Here is a 20140-nt window from a genome sequence, read left to right on the forward strand (position 1 = left end):
TCACTGTTATGGGGACTAGAAAAGGCATTTCTACTCAATTTCTCATACCTAATCAGAAACTAGAGTAAAGACTTCAGAATCTTTTTCAGTAATAATATGCACTGAAATAAGATTTACCTATACCTGTTAATATCACTCAGGTATTGTAGTGGGGACTAAATAGGAACTTCCAGACTTGTTTTCAATGATGTATGTGTAGCCAAAGGGATTCCCTAAGAAGTTATTTGGAGAACAAATAATGAAAAATAGCCTTGTGTTCTTCCTGAAAGATTATTGCATACATTAAACCACCTGCAGTTAGGTTATGTGGATTTCTCAGTCAAGAAGACACCTGTTTATAGAACAGGAAATGGCAGTGATTCAAATTGCCCTTAATTCTGGACTACAGAAGTAGTATCAGCATATTTATGTGACAGTTGTCTCTCAAGATGTGGATGCTCATTTATGATTTTTCCTAGAGAAGAGGGGTACAATAAGCACTCGGGTATTCTTCATTCACAATTTTTATTTCTTGCAATTAACTTTTGTATCTTCAAAGTCGATCTGTCTCTTAAAAAATTAATACTTCTTACTCATCATACAATCCACCTCCCTCCCCCAAGGAAAACAAACCCAGGAAAGGAGTAATTTAGGGGGCAGTTGAAATAGGTACTCTAGGTTTGTGACAAAGGTGACAAAGGCTTCTCAGCCCACCATCCTATACATATACAACAAAATGGCAGCACCTCAGATTCACCTGAATGAAGTCCCAAATTCCAGCCCTAGGCAAGTGATGCAAATGAATGCCATGGGAATAACAAAATGGAAGTTGAGTCACTGGCTTCCATTCACTTTCCATGGTAGTAGAGTCTTCAAACTGTCTCACTTGGGAAAGTCAAAAGTAAGCAAATCTAGAAACATTTTAACCCAGCCAGGAGTTAATTTTAAATGAAACCAGGAATAATTTACTGGGGCCACAGAAATGAATTTGTGTATCATGTTTTTCATTAAGTCCCCAGCACCTGAAGTAGCAAGTTTTAATAACGGGCTCCTAAACGCATGCAGTTTTTCACACATCTACCTCAAAGAATTTCTTCCACTCAAACATAGCACAATCGAGAATAAAATATTTTTGGAGGCACAGGAAGAGCACAAGAACAAGTAAATATATGCTGAGGCCTTGTGTATGACCAAGATGGTACACTTTGTATACAGAAGCAGTGAAAGCTGTTAAAGTGCTACTTACAAAGGATAGTCTAACATTACACACACAACTCAACTGCACTGCTAAATATGGTTGTCTTTATTTTCTTTTTCCTTGCCCAGCCCTATCTAAACAAAACTACAGGACTGAAATTAACAACCCATTAAAATCAGCAATAAGTTATGAAAATCATAAAGCTTTTTTTTTTTTTTTTTAAGTAATTAAGGGTAGTTAACTTATTTAAAGTATACAAGTTCAAAGAGCCAAGGGTAAGGTCTCCATGAAGGCTTCCTGGGATAAGGGAGAGGGCTAGGGGAGAAAGGAGAGTTTGAAAGACAAAGAGAACACATGACATCAAAGTGCAGGCTAGGAATTTCACTTAAAATAACATTTCTGAAAATATTGGTAAGAGCAACAACAGCACCTGCACAGTGGGACTGTAAGGAAGGAGAGAGACTGCCTGTAGGAAAACGGAAGCAAATTTTTACATTAAAATGAGAAGTGCGGAACAACTATGCTAACTATGATAGTGTCTGCTATAGATATCAGATGGTTAAGAGCTGATAAAAGATAATGATTCTAAAAGAAAACAAAAACAGCATTGACCTTTGTTCTACCTAGCCCAGACCTCATTCATTTTGTGCACTATAAGGAGTGAGGTGTGAGGTGTTTAATCATTATCAAATGCTGCATCAAAATAGATGATTTTTTCCCATGTGTTTTTCCACTATAAAAGACATCTATGTTTTTTATGGACAAGCTTTAAAAAGATGTCATTTTGGTTTTCAACACATATAAACAGTTATCAAAATCTGAAATAAAAATCCTGCCGTTGCTCAGACCTCGGCCCGCTAATCTGCGTGCACAACCATCTGGCCTACACAGACACAGAGGCATGTGGAGCTTTTACCTTCTGGCCCCTCAATCTGAACTCAGGCCCTGTGTGGTAGAGGCTGTCATGCAGACTGCCCCCATGCTGCCCAAGGGCCTACAGGCGGCTAACTGTAGAGCTGGCGGTTGGGTGTCTTAGTGCTAACAATGCAGGATGTAGGGTTAGCTTGCTTAGCATGGAATCCAACAGAAAGCTGAGCTGCATGATGATCCCTTTCAAAAGGCTTCATGGGAGTCTCTCCTTTTGCAGAGTATGAAAAGAACTTTTTTTTAAATTAAGGAATTGATCATCCACAGGCTTCATGATAAGCTGTCTGAGGCTGTTTTAATAGCTCTTTAGCTATTCAAGATTACTGCCTGATTATCTTGTGTTGTCTACTATAGATTTGATTTTGTTTTTAGGACCATAAAGCTCAGGAAGAGTTCATAATCCCATCCTTAAATGTGTCTACTCAATGTAGTATGAGTAAACTAGAAACAAAAAAAAGAGGATGGAATTTCCAATGTCCTCTTTCAAATCAACTAAATCAAATCAAAATTTCACACGTTTTCTGCTGCCATTAGAAACTGTGATTTTCAAAAATGAGTATTATGAATATTTGTTCTGCTGGGGAGGCTCTGCCCCACTTTTTGCTAAGTATTTGCTTAAATAGAGGTCTTCTGACCCTTCTGTTCAAGTATAGTTTTATTTAGTTTTAAAGAGGAGACTGCATCATGAATCCAATTTAAGAGATTGTTTGGATTGAATTGGCCCAGTAAATATTTTGCCCTGCACTGTTAGGTCATGCTGGGTTCTAGGAAGTGAACGAAAGTTTGACACTGGCACTGGAGTAACCCTCGTCACTCCCAATACTCTGCAGGCTGCTGTGGTCATCAATGTCACTGATGCTGGTGGTACTGATATTGTCCACTTCTCCATGGGAGAACTCTGTGCTTTCAACATCCACTTCAATCTCCTCTGCCAAAGGGAAAAAAAGAATAACGTTAATAATCTAGTATGCATGCACTTTTCAAAAACTAAGAGGGCATGAGGAAAAATGATTACTTTTTATAATATAAAAAATTATTGTACAAGCTTATTATCAGTGATGTCTGGAGAACAAAGGAAACTGAAGGTGAAGAGACAGGGATATATTTGCAAGAGGATGTCTAGTATACAGTGGTGGTCTCGATTTAGGCAGCAAGTTTACTAAAGCCTTTGACGCCAGTCTGTCTGGACCTCCCACCAAAAGCACTCGGCCGGCCTATTTGAGAATTAGTGCTTAATATTAAAAGATCCCAACCCCAAGTGGTTTAACAACATCTGTTTTGCATTAAACTAGAAACTAATTCTCAGTGCTGTTTATTAATCAGAGTTGCCTTAAAAGAGGAAAAAAGCATAAACAATACAGGCAAACTAGAAAATTTATCCATCTAGGCCTTTGGTGGTATCATTCTGTAGACAGTTCTACCAACTTCTAGGATTCGTCATATGGGATTTGTTTTCAATTTAATTTTCTTACATTAAATGTAGCTTGAAATGAGGGCCTGACGCTTAAAGTCTCTGGATTATAGTGAGAGCTATAATAAAGATTATAGTAAAGGCATTTCAATGGTGGTATTTAACTTTACTTCAAAAATCAAACATGACACAAAAAAACAAATACATATGACCAGGCTATCGATAGATATCTTAATTGTTAAATACTACATATACAATCACCAATAATAAATGAAAAGCAATGCACATTTAAAAAAATAAAAGGCAGTTGAAAAATTGTTTTCTCCCATAACAGAATGAACTCAAGGTTCTCCAAGTCTCTTAAAACAAACTCAAAGCCTGATGTTTCATATTTGGCACTGACTTTAAGGGTTCACACTGATTGCAACTGCTTTAGGAAAAGTGGATTCTTGCTGAGCTCAAGAAGACAGTAAGTTATTTCAAAGAGTAATTTTCAAAAGGGCTTGTTGCTTCAAAAAGTTTTAGAGATCTGTTTCTAAAATGCAGGCAGCTGTCCAAACAAGCTGTACAAATAATCCTATGAATTCATAACTTGGTTTCATACCCATAATGCTTCACAGGCTATTTAGTGTTTCCCACTCATCTAACTTACTATTGGGAAATAAAATCAAGACACCTTTTCTAATAGAGCATGCTGAACTCAATCAAAACAAAGTAAAATGAGAGACTGCTCTAGCCAAATGGACTAGAGATATTAGTAGAAGTTACTAGGAAAAACGGCTGCCAGATAAGGATAAGAACATACTGGCACACTGGGAGTACTTAAATAAGAACTACAATGATGAAGATACACTCTAAAATTTGGAGGTTGGTAGGTACAAAGAGAAAACAGTAGGAAGAGCAATTAAAGCCTGACAAGGTCACACAGCTGGTAAGCAGTAGAAGACCACGATCAAGGTCTACCTCCTAATTCAGGGATATTTCTGCTACACCTCATGGTCACAAATGTATCATGTCCTAGAGGTTCACTGCTCTTGCCCCTGGTAAACTTTAGTTCTTCAAAACTGAGTGCCACTTAAAAATTAACTTTTATATAAGCAAAACAACAACAAAAACCCAAGGACTTCTAGTATTGTGTTAAAAGGAATCCAAAACCAATTTGAAAGACTCCTACGGAATATAGGAAATTTGAGTATTAAAAAGAAAAAGAATGATTACGATGGATTGGAACACATTCAAAACATGAAAAGAGTTCATAATATGATCAAAAACAAACAGCAAAACAAAAAGCCCTGTCACCTCTGGAGGTTGCTAAGGTACCAACTTATTCAGAAAATTGATAAAGCAAAAACAAAACAAAACAACAAGCGTTTACCCCTTCTTCCTTGTAGGGACTTTATTTCAGAGTAACCTAAAACTTGATGAGGAAACGTTGTTCTTTACAGAAGAAAATGAAAACAAATGTAAGAAGAATAACAATTAGAAAATCACTATTTTGTGACACCTAATGAAATAATGATCAGGGCAATAATCATCAATGATTTCCAAAACTATTAAGTGAAAGGTTGATACATCTGCATAAATGTATCAAGATGATGTCACCTGAACCTCTTAACCAATGTTTTCACTAGAGTGGGACAACTAGACATAATATTGATGCAACAGGAAGTACATTGCACCACCTCTGAAATATTCTTGCCTCGAAAAAACCCAAATTTAATAAAGCCACTAGATCTACCAACCAGTTTACAGGAAATATGAGAGAGAGAAAAACATGTTAAATGACACCATGAGGATTCAATCAGCCAAATCTAAAATGTGGGAAATTCTATAAGAAAAATGACCCAGTTTCCTAGTTTCTACAACAAATAAATGGCATTGAAAAAAAAAAAGTGGGAAGAGAAAATATTATAGATTAAAAGTATCTTAAAAGGCACAACAAATGTAATGTGGGCTTTGGATTCTAATTCAAACATACCAATGGTAAAATGCCACTTCTGAGAAAATCAGAAACAGTATTAGATAACATTAAATAAGATCTGATTTTATTAATTTTTGTAGGAAATTATAATAGTATTATGATTATGTTTTTTAAAGTCCTATTTCTTAAAGATACATACTGAAGTATTGAGGGATAACATGATCCTGTTATCTAGGAGTTGATTTAAAACATTAAAAAAAATGGTGAGAATGAAGGTGGTGGGGATGAAAGAGGAACGGCAGAACACTGACAGTTCAAACTGGGAGATGGGCATGGGTGCACGAGAGTTCATTATTCTCTTCTACTTTTGAGTATGTTTGAAATTCCCATAATAAAAAGTCAAAACAAGAAATTTTACAAATTTTGTTTTGTTTTGTTTTAGAATCTCTGAGATCTCGTGAGCCTTGTTTTCCCAAATGTAAAACTTAAAATCACCAGAGTACCTCTGGAGGAATCTTTTGTTGTGGTGTGAGGCCTGATGTAGTGGAAGCTACAGACGAATAGATCAGTAAAATTCAAACAATTTCTTTTTTGTGAATTTTTGTTCTTAAATTCTGCCAAAGACAAATGTTCTGGAACGGATGGAAAGAGAAACGAAGGGTTGTGGTACTTTAAAATATAGGTATAAAAATTAACCTCAGCAGTAATAAAACCCATCAACATCATGTATCTTCTTGATATAATAAATTGAGAAGAGCACAACATCACTTTTGTGATATTTCTTCCCCCAAATGTATAACCTCAATCTAGTAAGAAACCATCGGACAAACCCAAATGGAAAGATAAAATAATGAGCCAATATTCTTCAAAAGTGTCACAGTCATGAAAGAAATACTGAAGAAATATTTAATGCAATGTGAAATCCTACACTGGATCCTGTGTTAGACAAAGGACATGAGTAGGAAAAGTGGTAAAATCTGAATAGAGTCTACAGATTAATAGTATTGCATGAATGTTAATTTTGATAACTGTATTATGATTATATAAGATGTTTACATTAGGGAAACCTGGGTGAAGAGTATATGAGAACTTAAAATTTTCTACAGAAAACTTACAACTTTTAAGGCTGAAATCATTTCAAAGTAGAATATTAAACATACTTATATAATCAAGAAAAAAAGGTTCTATATTTCATACAGGCATTACTAGACAATGTAATTGTATAAAATCTAGGTGGTTATAGTGTTGGCCAAAAAGAAGAAAGCAATGCCTCTGAACCCATCTTCCCTAAATCCAGATACAGGACACTCAGTATTTCATTAGGGAAGAAGCACACTGCCTACCTCGCTCTGAATCAGAACGATCTGAAGAAATAGTTGATCCAATGCTGTCCATTCGTATTCGTTCCATCTCCTGAGGACCCTGCAGCTGTTCCAGTCGCCGCTTCAAAAATCTCTGTTCTCGTTCCAAGTTCTCTAGCTGATGCTGGCTCTTCCTCTCAGCCTCTTCAAGTTTCTAAAATGACAAAATGATATTTAAATTTGTGTGTAGTCTAGTACAAAGAGTAAATCTGATTTGTACCTAACATCTCAAAAGATTTCTTCTTTGACAGACATGAACGAATATACAGGTAATATATGTGTGTATGCATATAAAAACATACAGAAATACATATTTTTAAACATTGAAAATAGTTCTTCACTTTTTTGGTGTATGTAATGAATGCTACATTACTAGAACAGTATGGAATTCTCAAAGTCTGTAAAGTTATCTCCACAAAGAGAAACTTGCTCTGTAGTGTAGTTTGATGGAAAAATACTGAGGGACACACAGCCAAATGAAGTCATCTCCACCAGAGGGCACAACTGGCTTCCTTCTGGGTATCTGCAGAGTAATTGTTATTTTCCTAGTACTCCCAGCAATTCAAATGGCCATGTTATGACACACAAAAAAATTAGTTTAATCAGGTTATGTTGTTCCCATCAGATGAGCTGATAAGTTTTAAAATTATTTCTCTTGCATCAGTTATTAAGGAGGGCACAGTGAGCTAGTTGATGTATATGAATAGGAATCATTGCTTCTAATGAAACCAGGACCGAGAGAATCATGTGTAAATATGAAAAGTAAAAATTCTCACCTTGATGTGTGCTTTGGCTTTGTTGAGCAAACCAAGTGTTGTGTGCCTGGTGCAGTCTGGTCCTAGTGGAATCAGAACTTTTAAACGTTCTAAACACAGGCGCAGATGAGCTCGTCTAAGACAAAAAAGTCAGCACAGCCTGAATATTCCACTAGAAACATCCTAAAACCTATTTTAAGACAAATAATTATTTGCACATTATTTAGTCTATAACCATGTTACACCCCTAATTCTTCCGTTTCAAAGTATCTGCAAGTACAGTCATGCCTACTGATTTTCAGTCTCTGCCATTTCTGTTGTACTCTACAGATACCAGGTCACTTCAGATTATTATCCCTAATGATAATCTCTGTCAGAGATGATTAAATTTTAACCTATCTCATAAATTATGTCAAATGTATTAATGTGGAAATAGGAAAGCACACTAGGGCAATTGTATTTGATTCTGAATAACTAAAACTGTAGTCTAGAGTAAGAGTTTTCAGCTGGGGTATCCCAAGGGGTACAAAATACTTACGAATTTCCATTTCCTCCCTTCTACCTTTTACACACACACACACACACACACACACACACACACACACACACACACACACACCCATCCGTACAGTCATGCCTACTGATTTTCAGTCTCTGCCATTTCTGTTGTACTCTACAGATACCAGGTCACTTCAGATTATTATCCCTAATGATAATCTCTGTCAGAGATGATTAAATTTTAACCTATCTCATAAATTATGTCAAATGTATTAATGTGGAAATAGGAAAGCACACTAGGGCAATTGTATTTGATTCTGAATAACTAAAACTGTAGTCTAGAGTAAGAGTTTTCAGCTGGGGGTATCCCAAGGGTACAAAATACTTACGAATTTCCATTTCCCCCCTTCTACCTTACACACACACACACACACACACACACACACACACACACACACACCCACCCATCCTGTGGTGTTACATATGATTATGCATCAGGCTGAATCATGAAATTTCTGATTTCATGAAATTTGCTTATAAAAATGGCAACTTTGATCTAACACAATAGAAACAGCAAAATTCTGTGACCAGCAAGGACAAGATTAGGCAAAATATATGGCTCTGTGGTCAATTCTAGCCACTGAAACCACAACCCATAAAACAGTCCCCTGTTTCCTAATACTTAAGTATACCAGCTCATTAGCTTTTAATTTTATTTCTCTCTCTCCTTCTCTTCTCTCTTACTACCCACATCCAATTTTCTTCATATAGGAAAAAGCCAAGTGAAAAACTCATTACATTCTTTAATCTGCCCATCCTGTGGGCAAGTTAGAGAAAATTTCTCCTGGAAATCCTAGCAGAGAGCCTTATGAATTTACCTTCCCTGTACCCTAAAGGAACTATGATCACCATGATGAGAGTTCTGGGTATATAATTCCACTCTAAAACAACACTAGTCCACATCTTTGGTTCTGTGCTTCACATAAGGCACCACAGTTAATAATATATCTGAAAAAATTCACAAATGTGTCCATAGTTTACCCCTACTCTTCAAAGAACTGTTAATCGAACATTTAGCAACTGTCTCAACTATACCGAGAACAAAACACATCCTGCATTTTCTCAGTAAAGAAGGCCAAAATGGTTTTATTAGCTCACCTGCCAAACTTTACTTTCTCTGTCTTAATATACACGAAATAATGCCAAGTGAAATTCTCAAATGCTAGCAATTTGAAAGCGGGGTAGGCAAGCAAGGATAGTTAAAAGTAGTGAGGTCAGAGATTTGGCTGATGAATTGTCAAGATTCTTCCAGGGCCCACTAGCCCAGCTACAAGTTAAAGGTCTGTTAGTATTTTCATTCAAAATCTCTGTTGAGTTTAATAACTCAAATCTAAGAATTAGCTCCAGGCTGAATCCTGACATATGGATCAAGGAATTTTGAAGTTTTCCCTAAATTAAAAGTACATCAATAGATCCCTCTGAATGTGATTTAAAAATTAAAAAGTCACTCTCCTCCCTTGCTATGCTACCTGAAATCATAGACCCTTTAGCAAAATTTTCATTTTTAAGTGGAAAACCTCTTAGGTGAGGAGTCTCACAGGATCACAGAGAATTCTTGCTGAGCAGACTAAAAAAAACAAAAACAAAAAACCGAAAACCAAATCCACAATAAAAAGTGCCTTTAAACTCTTCATTAGAATTATTACAGCATTTGCCTAACAACTACATCATGTGATCTGACCGGAGGGTGGAGAGAGAGAGACTGGTGGTTCTCTTGCTAATAACTCTAGAGGTTCCCACGGGGGCTCTGAATTTAGTCATCTAAAACAATTAACAGAGCAACTGAAGTTGACATGCATGTTGCCATAAGAATAACTTGTCAATCTGTTTAAATTACTTTAAACAAGAAATTGAGACATCCAGAGTATATATAGGAAATATCTTTAGTTCAAGAAACTTCAGAATGATTCCTTACTACAGTTTCACATCAAGAAAAAAATGAGTGGGTCAATTTTCTGTTTTGTGAGAACTAAGTTAAAATCATACTAAAATCCAGGCAGAATTCAACTAACATTATATTAAAATGCCTACGTTTTCTCTTTTTTAATCATTCAATTGTATATTTATCGCATGACTTCTGTATACTAGCAACGTTCCAGACACTTTGCTTGAGTGGGAGAATTAAAAAAAGAAATGTAAACTTTAAGAGTTTATAATCTAGACTACAGAACAAAACATATTGTTGTCTTTCATTTGGTTTATAATGAAATGAGTCAACAGATATCAAGGGCAACAGAATCTGAATAAAAGGAGAGACTGTAATTGGAGGAGGCAGTCATAAAAAGCTGAAACTTGACTCTGGACTTCAGGGATATTGAATTTATGAAAAAGCAAAGATTTTCAAGGTAATTAAAAGAAGAGAAAAGGAATCAAGTTCATATATTGGGACCAATTTTAAACCTAAAATTAAAAATACTTTAGTTTTTTTTTTCATTCAAGAAAAAACAACTGAGTTGGAATTCAATAAGGAAATAATAGCCAAGTTCAGCAGTCTAGTGATCTGCAGTAGCACTGGCAAATCAGGAACTGCCCAGGCCAAGGGAGTCAAGGTATAAGTAATACCTAAATGAATAGGGAAGGCAGACTGTCCTCTAAAATATTTTTTTATTAGCCACTACTGAACATTTCTTCAGTAAAGTAATTGTTAGTGTGCTCCAAGATACAACTTATACCAAGAAAACACCCTGAGATATCAAGTCTCACAAAGACTGATGATGCCATTTTCTATGTTTTGTAAATTCAGTCCTCCAAAACAGATACTAGTATGAAGAATGAGTGGTGAGTGATGTCCTCTTCTCTCCTTTGGGAAAAGGTGTTATTTATGGAAGCCAAATGTCATTTCTTATAGTTTTTGGACTTGCAACTGAATTAGGCATTTGGTGAGTAGAACAGCGAAAGGGTTAACGGCAGTTGAAGGACAGCAGCTAAACAAGGGGGAGGGAGCCATACTTTTCAAAGTTGCCACCCAAACAGTGCACACAGTTTTCCACATGTGCTTATATGCCACAGTTTTAGGTAAATGCACCCTTCCAAGAGCAATGGATACACCTTGTGACTGTAACCTGTATGGCAAAATTCTTCTTCCCTTACAGTGGTGCTGTGCTGCTCTGCACCCTTTCCCCCATAGTCTCCCTGATGGTAACCAGATTGCAAGCTTAACCACCAACGACCAAAGAAGGCCTATCTTCTGATGCCATCTGGTCCTTTCTTTTCTTGCCTTCATTCTCATGTGACTGGTGGCTCAGGAGCCTCCTGTATGTGGTTGACAAATCATGGGCTCTAAGACACTGGTGGAAGAAAAGAGGACAAGAGACAGAGAAGAAAAAAGCTTGGTATGATTTGAAAATCCTTATGCACTGAGGAAAAAGTTTCAAGTATCATAAACATGATGTCTTAATGTCTCCAAGGAGTGGAAGAGCTGGCATAGAGAACAAGGATTCATAAAAGCCATCATCTTGCACCTTTAATCGACATAGGGTAATAAGTCTGGGGAAAGTTAAAGCTGCTATGTAGACTATTCTGATGAACACCAGACTAACAACCAACAGAAAAAATTTAACACTGTAAAAATTACGGACCTAGATTCGATTGAAAATGAGAAAAAAAATTATCCCCCTGGTTAGCATTTATTTAACTTTTCACAACACATGGATAGCACAATAAAAACTATAAAACTAAAAACTCTTTCCTAATTTAGCACGAGTGACTTTAGCAAAGTTAGACACTGCAGCAGGAGGTGCTCTGTGAGAAAACTGAAGTTTTCTTGCTGAGACGGAGGGGCAAGAGAATGGAGAGATACCAAAGTACTTTTATTTTCAAAGATATTTTTGAGGTCTGTTTTAAAATGAGATTTAAAAAGTGGGGTTCCCCCAGGGGAAGAGGCAATTCCTAGTGACTAACTCTGTTAGAGAGAAGGTCCTATTAAAATTACCCACACCTTCAAAAAGGGCAAGCCCCTCGTGGGAAAAGGAACAATTAGAGTCTGTTTGGCTTTTATTTTGGTAGATTGGGATCATTTTTCCCTGAAGGAACCAATGCTGCTTTTGATTTCAAACCTCATAAACTCTACTGCCAAACTGAAATATCACAGAACATGAGGGGAAATGATTTTGCTATAAAATGTCCCCTCCTGGTAGCCATGATATTTTAAAACACAGGTATATCAACCACAAGAAGCACACAGTGTTGAAGAAGAGAAGAAAGAATTCCTTTTCAGAAAAAAATTGCAAGTATCACACGATGATGTTTTTCAAGTCCTCTCTCGAAACTCTAATCCCTCTGCCCAACAACAATAAGAAATTTAACGCGCCTGCCCGGCCTCACAAACTGTCCATTGGCTGATGCCCTTGAAGGCATGGTCTTTCATTGGAACTTGCTTGTCTTTCATTCCTCCACTGCAGGATACCAAGACTTTGCCAAGTAACTAAATCAAAATGGAAAACAAGTCAAGTGATAGGGACAGTGCCTGTATTTTCCTCTCTGCTGAATGTTATGCAATGGGCTGCGAGTCTTCCCTCGAGCCACATTCTTCAAAGCTGCAGTGGCTTGTGGCCAGGCTTCCCAGTTTCCTACACAACACTTTTGCACATGACAGTAGCTAATTGCTTATCCTACATATTTTATATTCCAATGTTTCTCTAAAATTTAATGTATTCAGAATCTTTTGAAAAATACCTAAATTTTTTTCAAAAAAAAAAAAAGCCTGCCTCCCTTTCTTATGAAAAATGACATTAAAAATGGATCCAGCTATCAAGCACACTCATGCTGCTCATAAATTTTATTTATAAAAACAAATATGATCATATTCTGCTGTTCAGCTTATTTCGTTTGAGAAATAAGAAAGCTTAGTGATTCCTATAAAATGGCATATGATAATTATGTTTCATTTACAACTTACATATTAAATCTACTTCACGAAAAATTAACAGACTATTAACTCATAGGTAGTAGCCTGGAAAATGGCATTTCCCTAGCATTAGACCTGATTGTGGTGTCATGGGGCTTGATGACAACAAAATACAGACTCAGGAGAATAGCTGTGACCCTCTTCTTAGTTTTGAAAGAAAAGCTGCTTTCATTAATATTCTTCTTAATTCAACTGGTAAAATAACCAGATAGGAATATCAACAAATGTTATAATGAAGTTATAAATTATATAAATTATATATACTACATAATATAAATTATTCTGTCACATTGTCCACCTCAGCACTAAAGGGCTTATTTATATACAAATAAATAAAATCAGTAAGGCTGAGATATATGTTACTCACTCTTGGAAGGCTTTTTAAAATCACTTTCTCCTAATAAAATCTAAGTAGTTCTTAGGGTAGGGAGCCAGAGAGTATTTAAAGCCATAAGGTTAAACATACTGTGCCTTCCAGAAGTCATAATTTTCCTCAAAGATTTGAAAAAAAAAAACCCACACACTATTTTATATATAAAAAAAGGACAGATAACGCAAATAATACTTTTAGGATAAAAAAATGACTTCCAATAAATCTCACATTATTTCACACCACATCCCAGGATCTCTAAGAATCTATATTCAAACTACTAGAGCATATTACTGGAGATCACTGACAGAGCTTTGGATTTCTGAATCATGGCTGGGGATTATGTCTCTCAAAGATTTAGAGAAAAAGAGGGGAAGGTTAGCGGGGAGGTGGAGAGAAGAGGGAGAGAGGTAAGTATTCAATAAAATGATGACGACAAAATAGTGACATATTCTTTATCAAACTATACAGATTTCATGTAGGCTGCAATTTTATTTAGTCTTTTTATCTCAGAGATATGAAGAGGATGAAGTGCCACTCGGGCAATAAACAATGATCAACAGTAAACAATGAGCTCCACCCTATTATGTCACTGAACTAGATGTTGTAAAGGCCTTTAAAAGATGCCAGTAGTAATGTCTATCTGTTTGAAAATGCTATAATTTAGCCTTCTGTCTACCACCTTTCCAGCCCCCACTTCCTACTACTTCTTGAAAACCTCTTCCACAAACCAAATGTGCTTTTATATTTACTGATTTCTCTACCTGGAATGGCTTTCTTTCCACTGTTCACTTAGTGGGCCTCTAACTCATTTGTCAACCTACAGCCAAACAACTGTTTCTTCCATGAGGCCTTCCTTGCCACATCCCTTTCTTGCCAAGATAACACTTGATTTGTACACTAATCACACCATATTTTAATTATCTTCTATATAAGACTGAATCCATACTTTTAGTCATTTCAGTTCTTCTAATATCAAACAGAATGACTGGGCCCACAGTGGGGAGGGGGAATGTAACATCATTTCGAGTGGATATATCTGGGACTCTAACTCACCAAAGTTGAGGTAACAAAACTGGGGCCTTTAAACAGTATCATCAGATATCAAGCCAACATTTGTAAGAGATTTATGGATGCCAGAACTCGACACTGGGTTTTTTTGTGTGCAGCTGAAGTCACCAAGAAAGACTACTGCATGTAGAGTAACCAACAATTTCCAACTTAACTCTTGATTAGAGTCAATATCTCTTTTTATAGTGAAGCGCAGGGTTATGAACTGCAGCCATTGTAAGACTGTGACTTATCAAAGGATTTACAGTAGTGGGGGACTAGAACAACAATGTCAAATGAAATTCAAAAAAAATTTTTTAATCTAATTATTTTGTCATCAATTTTGACTTTCTGACCTTATTAAGAGGCCTCCTAGGAAGTAGATAATCTGACTAAGTTTGGTCTCTGTTCCAGCTGTTGTTCAAGAAATAGTGATAATAACAAGTATAATTGCAGGAATAATAACAAAGGAAAAAAATAGAAAAGAAACAGCTAAGAAAACCCAGGTATGACAGGAAAAAGTCTAAAAAAGAGGTACTCCACAATGAAAGGGAGATATAAACAAACAGTTTTTATCCCATCTGATAACATGAGAAATTAGTGTTTGCATAGTTTTACAAGATCCCAGGACTGCTGATCAGATGAAGCCTATAGTGCAGAACACATAAACAAAAATTTTTTTTTTCACTGTCATGCATTCATCTCTAAGGAAGACTTGACTTTTGACAGCCTCATTTGAAAAAATAATTAAAATCTGATTCGAGGCATATATTCTTCACTGAAACTCCCACAAGGAACCCAATCTCCAAAGTGATTTACCAGAAATTGCTCACTTGACATCCATTCTGAGCTAAATTTAACTTCCATGCATACATCTCATCCTCTCTGTTTATGAGGATTTGGTTTAAAAACAAAAACAAAAACAAAAACAAACAAACTTGATCATTCATTCACCATATTTCTTCTTCGGTCACACAAGAACTTTCTGTATTCCAAGTTTCAAAGTCTGGGAAATAGGGCTACATCACTGGAGAAAACAGTGGCAATTTGTTCTAAATACAAAATAGCTTATTTTCCTTTGGCAACTCTCCAGCGGTTTGGGTGGACAGAAAGGATACTCCTCTCTGGAGAGATCAGGCTCTGAACCTGGCCTACTGTCAAAGCTTAGCTGTGAGGAGAAGAGAAATTTTTAAAAATTATTTATCTTTCACATCGATTTGGAAGCTGATTAAAGATTTTTGCATATTAACTGTTTTTGTACTCTTCAGCCTTTTGTTGGTGTTCTTCCCTATTCTGGCAGCCCCCATTGGCCGATTTAATGGTACCAAGGGGCTGAGAAGTGTTGCTGTTCAAAAGAAAAAGCATTCTCACAGGGACTGGGAAGGCAATCTGCAATCACAACAGTAGCTACTTGTTAATTTTCTATTTGAAACAGTGATGTCAATAGTATTGTACCCTGCCAGCCACCATGGGGTAAAGTACATTTTGAAACCAAAACAAACTTCCTACGTGCTGGCAAGTCAGATCTGAGACACCGTGATAACGTTCTGTAAGACACTGCCCTAGTTTTATATACAAAAGGCACATAACAAGCATTAGTCTACTCTTCTATAAGAGTTTAAGTCTAACTCTCACAGCCGATTCCTACCCAAAGCCCAGTGCAATTGTTTTATTATGTCAAATTACAGTCCAGAATAGCAGAGGGAAATGAAGAAATATTGTTACTGATCTCTAATAAAATGGCGAGCTTACATAGCACAAACAGCACACTCAAAGAATGCTTTGTAATGTAAATGTTCATTTAGAAGCATAAAATGAAAACAGCACAATGCCTTTAAAAATGGCCCTGTTAATAAGATGATTAGTATAATAGTTCATTTTAAGGGGATGTATCCACTTAGGAAGAAAGACATGTTTTATTAAATGGAACAGGAACACTCTGGCTTAAGAATTAATGCATCCCTGGAAAATGAATATTCACAATTTGTAACCCGAAATAGGGAGTTAAATGATTAAAAGTGGTGACCATGCTTTCTTCTGGCAGATGGCAAATGGTTTGGCATTGCAAGACATCTGACAATTCAGTCAAGCCAGCCAGGGATTATTTTTAAAGTCCCATTTTAGGACAACTTCACCAAAATCAAAATGCAAATTTAAAAAATTTCTGTTGTTGTTTTGGTTTGGGGGCAGGGAGGGTAAAATTTGGAACAGAAAAGGGTAACAAAGAGCAACTGTTGGCCAATGTGTAATTTTTTTAAAAATCCCGAGGTATTCATTGGGCATTTGAAACATCTGGAAAAATAAGATTCATAGAATTTTAAACATATAGTTCTGACAATGACAGAGAATTCATGTTCTGGTGTATCTTTTTATTTCAAAGTTACTTAACTCTTCTGATCTTTCTCTTTCATTATACTGTATCACTTTTTTTTTTTTTTTCCTGACCACAAAGGGCCCAACTGAAGAGTAGCTTTTGAGAGTTTCTTTTGGAGAAAGCCTGTATAACATCTAGCACCAATCCTGGGCATGCTCTCTTCTGAGAAAGCAGTGTTGTATTAGGGCACTGAAAGATGAACATTTTTAGGCAAGGAGAAAGTCAACATGCCTTAAGGACTACTTTACTTTTTACAACCCTTCTGAAAAGGATAAGATATTCAATGGATTAACAACAATTACAATAGTCTCCTAAAAGGCAAACTCGTATCAGTAAAAAACTGGGTTCAAATTATGACTGGGTTGCAATACTACACTTTGTGACTTGTTTCTATTTACCTCGTCTAAATTTTAGTTTGAGTCTCCTCTGGATCAGCTCCAGAAAAAATTAAATAAGAGAAGAATCAGAGATCTAACATTTGTTTGTATGATTCCAGCCTCAAATCAATACTATGATGGTTTTCTGTCCAAGAAGGACGGCTGTACAAGTGCCATTACACTTCAATTGCAGGAGAACAGCCCTGAAAAACCTATATTGTTCTGTGGCTTTGAGAAAAAAAAAAGGGAAAGAGAGGATGAGGTAACATGTTCCATTTTGTTAACCACTGCCAATCAAAATCCTGGCTGGTCATCAGGTCAGGTTGTGTGGCTCTCTCGCGTAAGTATGTCCCAACAAGAGGAATATAAAAACTGTTGCCCCAACCAAAGTAGGTGGTACAGTGTGGAGGATAAGTTTGCCCAATTTGGCTATATTTCTCTTCAGATATTAGAGATATTACCAAATGAAAGTCTGTAATATCCTTCAGGATTACCAATAGCTCTAATCTCAGGAAACAAAAGGTATATGAAGGATCCTTTAAAATGAAGTATTTTCTTCTAAACAAAACATTATTTCCTGAACAGTGCAAGCAAATACAGTACATGTTTCCTCCTTCATCTGACCCAATACATGTAGCAGTAAATTCCAACTGCAATCAAGGAAGTTCTAAGAGCCCAGTATCACAAAATTGCTCTTTAAGAAAGCTTCCTTCATTCAAAAATAGCAGTCTTGCAAAGTTGTTCAGCTCTATCTAAATTGTGTTATGTTTACAAATGTTTCAACGGCATAGATGGAATTTCCAATTGAAAAAGAACCTTATTTAGAAGAGACTGGACTTTTTTTTTTTTTTTTTTTTTATAGCTATGCCAAATACAAGCTGTTCTGTAAAGGAATAATTGTGAATCAGGCTGGAATAAAGTGAACTAAGACAGAAAAACCATACAGACGTTACAATCCTAGAGAAAAATGCTGTAATTGGTCACACCAATGATACAAATGCAGAGTATGTTTTTGTCAGGGACACCAACAGATGGCTTCAGGAAACTATGATGGCTGTCCTCCATGACAATATGTAGTACAGAAACATACCCTGAACATCTTTATACCAAAGCCCAATAGTGATGTTCTATCAAAGAAATGATCTAAATTTATTTGATTTTGTTTTCATATTTTATTAGGGTATTAAGTCTCTATATAGTTAGCACTCACTATATAATGTGGGACTGGATTCTTCTTTTTTAAAATCCAAAACTTCCTCCTTCAAGTTTCAAAGGAGTTTACTTGCTATTTCTAGTCATTATGATTTTGGTGAAAAAATCTTAGTGTAATTTCTTAATTTCCATATTTCTCCCTTATTCTTAAAATTTAGTTATTGAATTTCCAGATTAGAAAACTCCTATTCTCCTCTAATTTTAGATCATTTTAAAGGGTCAGCCTTGCTCTAATTACTTTAGGATAAAACTACTGAAAAATAAAGTATTCTATGAAAAACAGATTTTTTTTTTGGAATGGCATAAAATCCTATGTCAAACTCTCATATCAGTTTTTAGGAAAACTTAAGAGATAGGTTGTATGTTGAAAAATTTAAATGTCAATAATCTAAGGTTAATGTAGTAGAGCAGGCAGAATGTTTATAAAGGTACAGGATTTCCCACGGAAACATCTTGTTCAGGTTTCTCTATTAAAGGATAAATTGCGAAGCACTAAGATGAAATTAAGTTATAAAGGTAAATACATGGTCGCAAAAGTTACTAGACTCTTCATCACACAGGGCTTACTAGAACAAAAACAAATAACTTCAACAGTACTCCAAAACAAAATGACATTTAAGAGATTCTGGAGAGCTAAAGGGCTTTTAGTTATCCTTATTTACCCAAAGCTACAGCAGATTTTTCTGTCCCAATTGAAGCTTTCGATTATTTTTCACAAAATACTTGGGCAGTCACCCATATTGCCACTACAAAAGGGGGAGAACCACAGTAGACACTCCTCCATAAGGAAAACACAGCCATGAAAAATGACACCATTTTAGCTGTCATTAGAGACATATCAGGAAAGTAACTACAGATTAAGAGAATAAGGTTTTATCACATTCTTTAAATGTAGTCCCAGGCCCATTTCTTACCCATGCTGAATAGCTGAAAGCTCATTTTCACTCCAGAATAAGTGACAAACTACTTTAATGATTAAAAGAAGAAAAAAAGCTTCAGATGTAGCATTTCTTCTGAAAGCCCTTTCAAACATACTGGAAATATGTGATAAACAAATTTTGGTAAACTCCTAGAGAGAACCATGATACTCACAGGAATAATCACTCATAACTATGTTGTTCATACTAACTTCAGCCCACGATAACCCCCTGATATGAGTTTACCTCAACTCCCATCTGGAACATACACAACTTAGCACTTAATTATATACTGCATATAGGGGCTTTATAATTTCATTTGTCTCCTACCTAGTTAGACCATAAATCCTTAAAAAAGCAGGGCCTAGGACTTCTTTTATCCTATCCCCAGTACCTTGCGCATAGTCAATGCCTAATAAGTGCTTGTCAGTTGATTTGCAATTATCTTTAGGAGTCTTTTGTCAGTGCCAAGAACTAATATGTTACTCTAAATGAACTCCCATTTCCACCAAAGATTTTAAGTCAGAATATATGACCTTAGGGTTAATGGTATATATATAAGACTATTAAGAGACATTAGAATAGACAACTGACCATCACCTGTTAGCTTATAAGTCATCCTAGACTGACATTCAAAGGATGTTTAAAACAAACCTTAAACCTAAATTTTCAACATATTTCCTAGTTATCACAAGTAAAAATGTAAAAGGGTGAGGGAGGGGAGAGAGTTAGAGAAAGGTCAAATAGTGCTTCAATACTATTTGAAATTTAAATAAAAAACTGCTACTAAAAGATGAATAATTTTTAACTATTATTTATTCCTA

General features: G+C 35.9%; 1 protein-coding gene across 1 annotated transcript in view; it reads right to left on the reverse strand.

Moving 5' to 3' along the window:
- Nucleotides 1-485: 485 nt before the first annotated feature.
- Nucleotides 486-20140, reverse strand: part of MXI1 (MAX interactor 1, dimerization protein) — a 54245-nt gene continuing 34590 nt past the window's right edge. Inside the window, exons 4-6 of the mRNA XM_006920868.2 lie at nt 7574-7688; nt 6780-6951; nt 486-3032 (exon numbers count right to left, since the gene is read on the reverse strand). Of these exons, the coding sequence (XP_006920930.1) occupies nt 2869-3032; nt 6780-6951; nt 7574-7688 (451 nt within the window). The 3' untranslated portion in view covers nt 486-2868. The remainder of the gene's footprint in view (nt 3033-6779; nt 6952-7573; nt 7689-20140) is intronic.

This window comes from Pteropus alecto, unplaced genomic scaffold, assembly GCF_000325575.1.
Source record: "Pteropus alecto unplaced genomic scaffold, ASM32557v1 scaffold177, whole genome shotgun sequence".
Taxonomy (NCBI): Eukaryota; Metazoa; Chordata; class Mammalia; order Chiroptera; family Pteropodidae; genus Pteropus; species Pteropus alecto.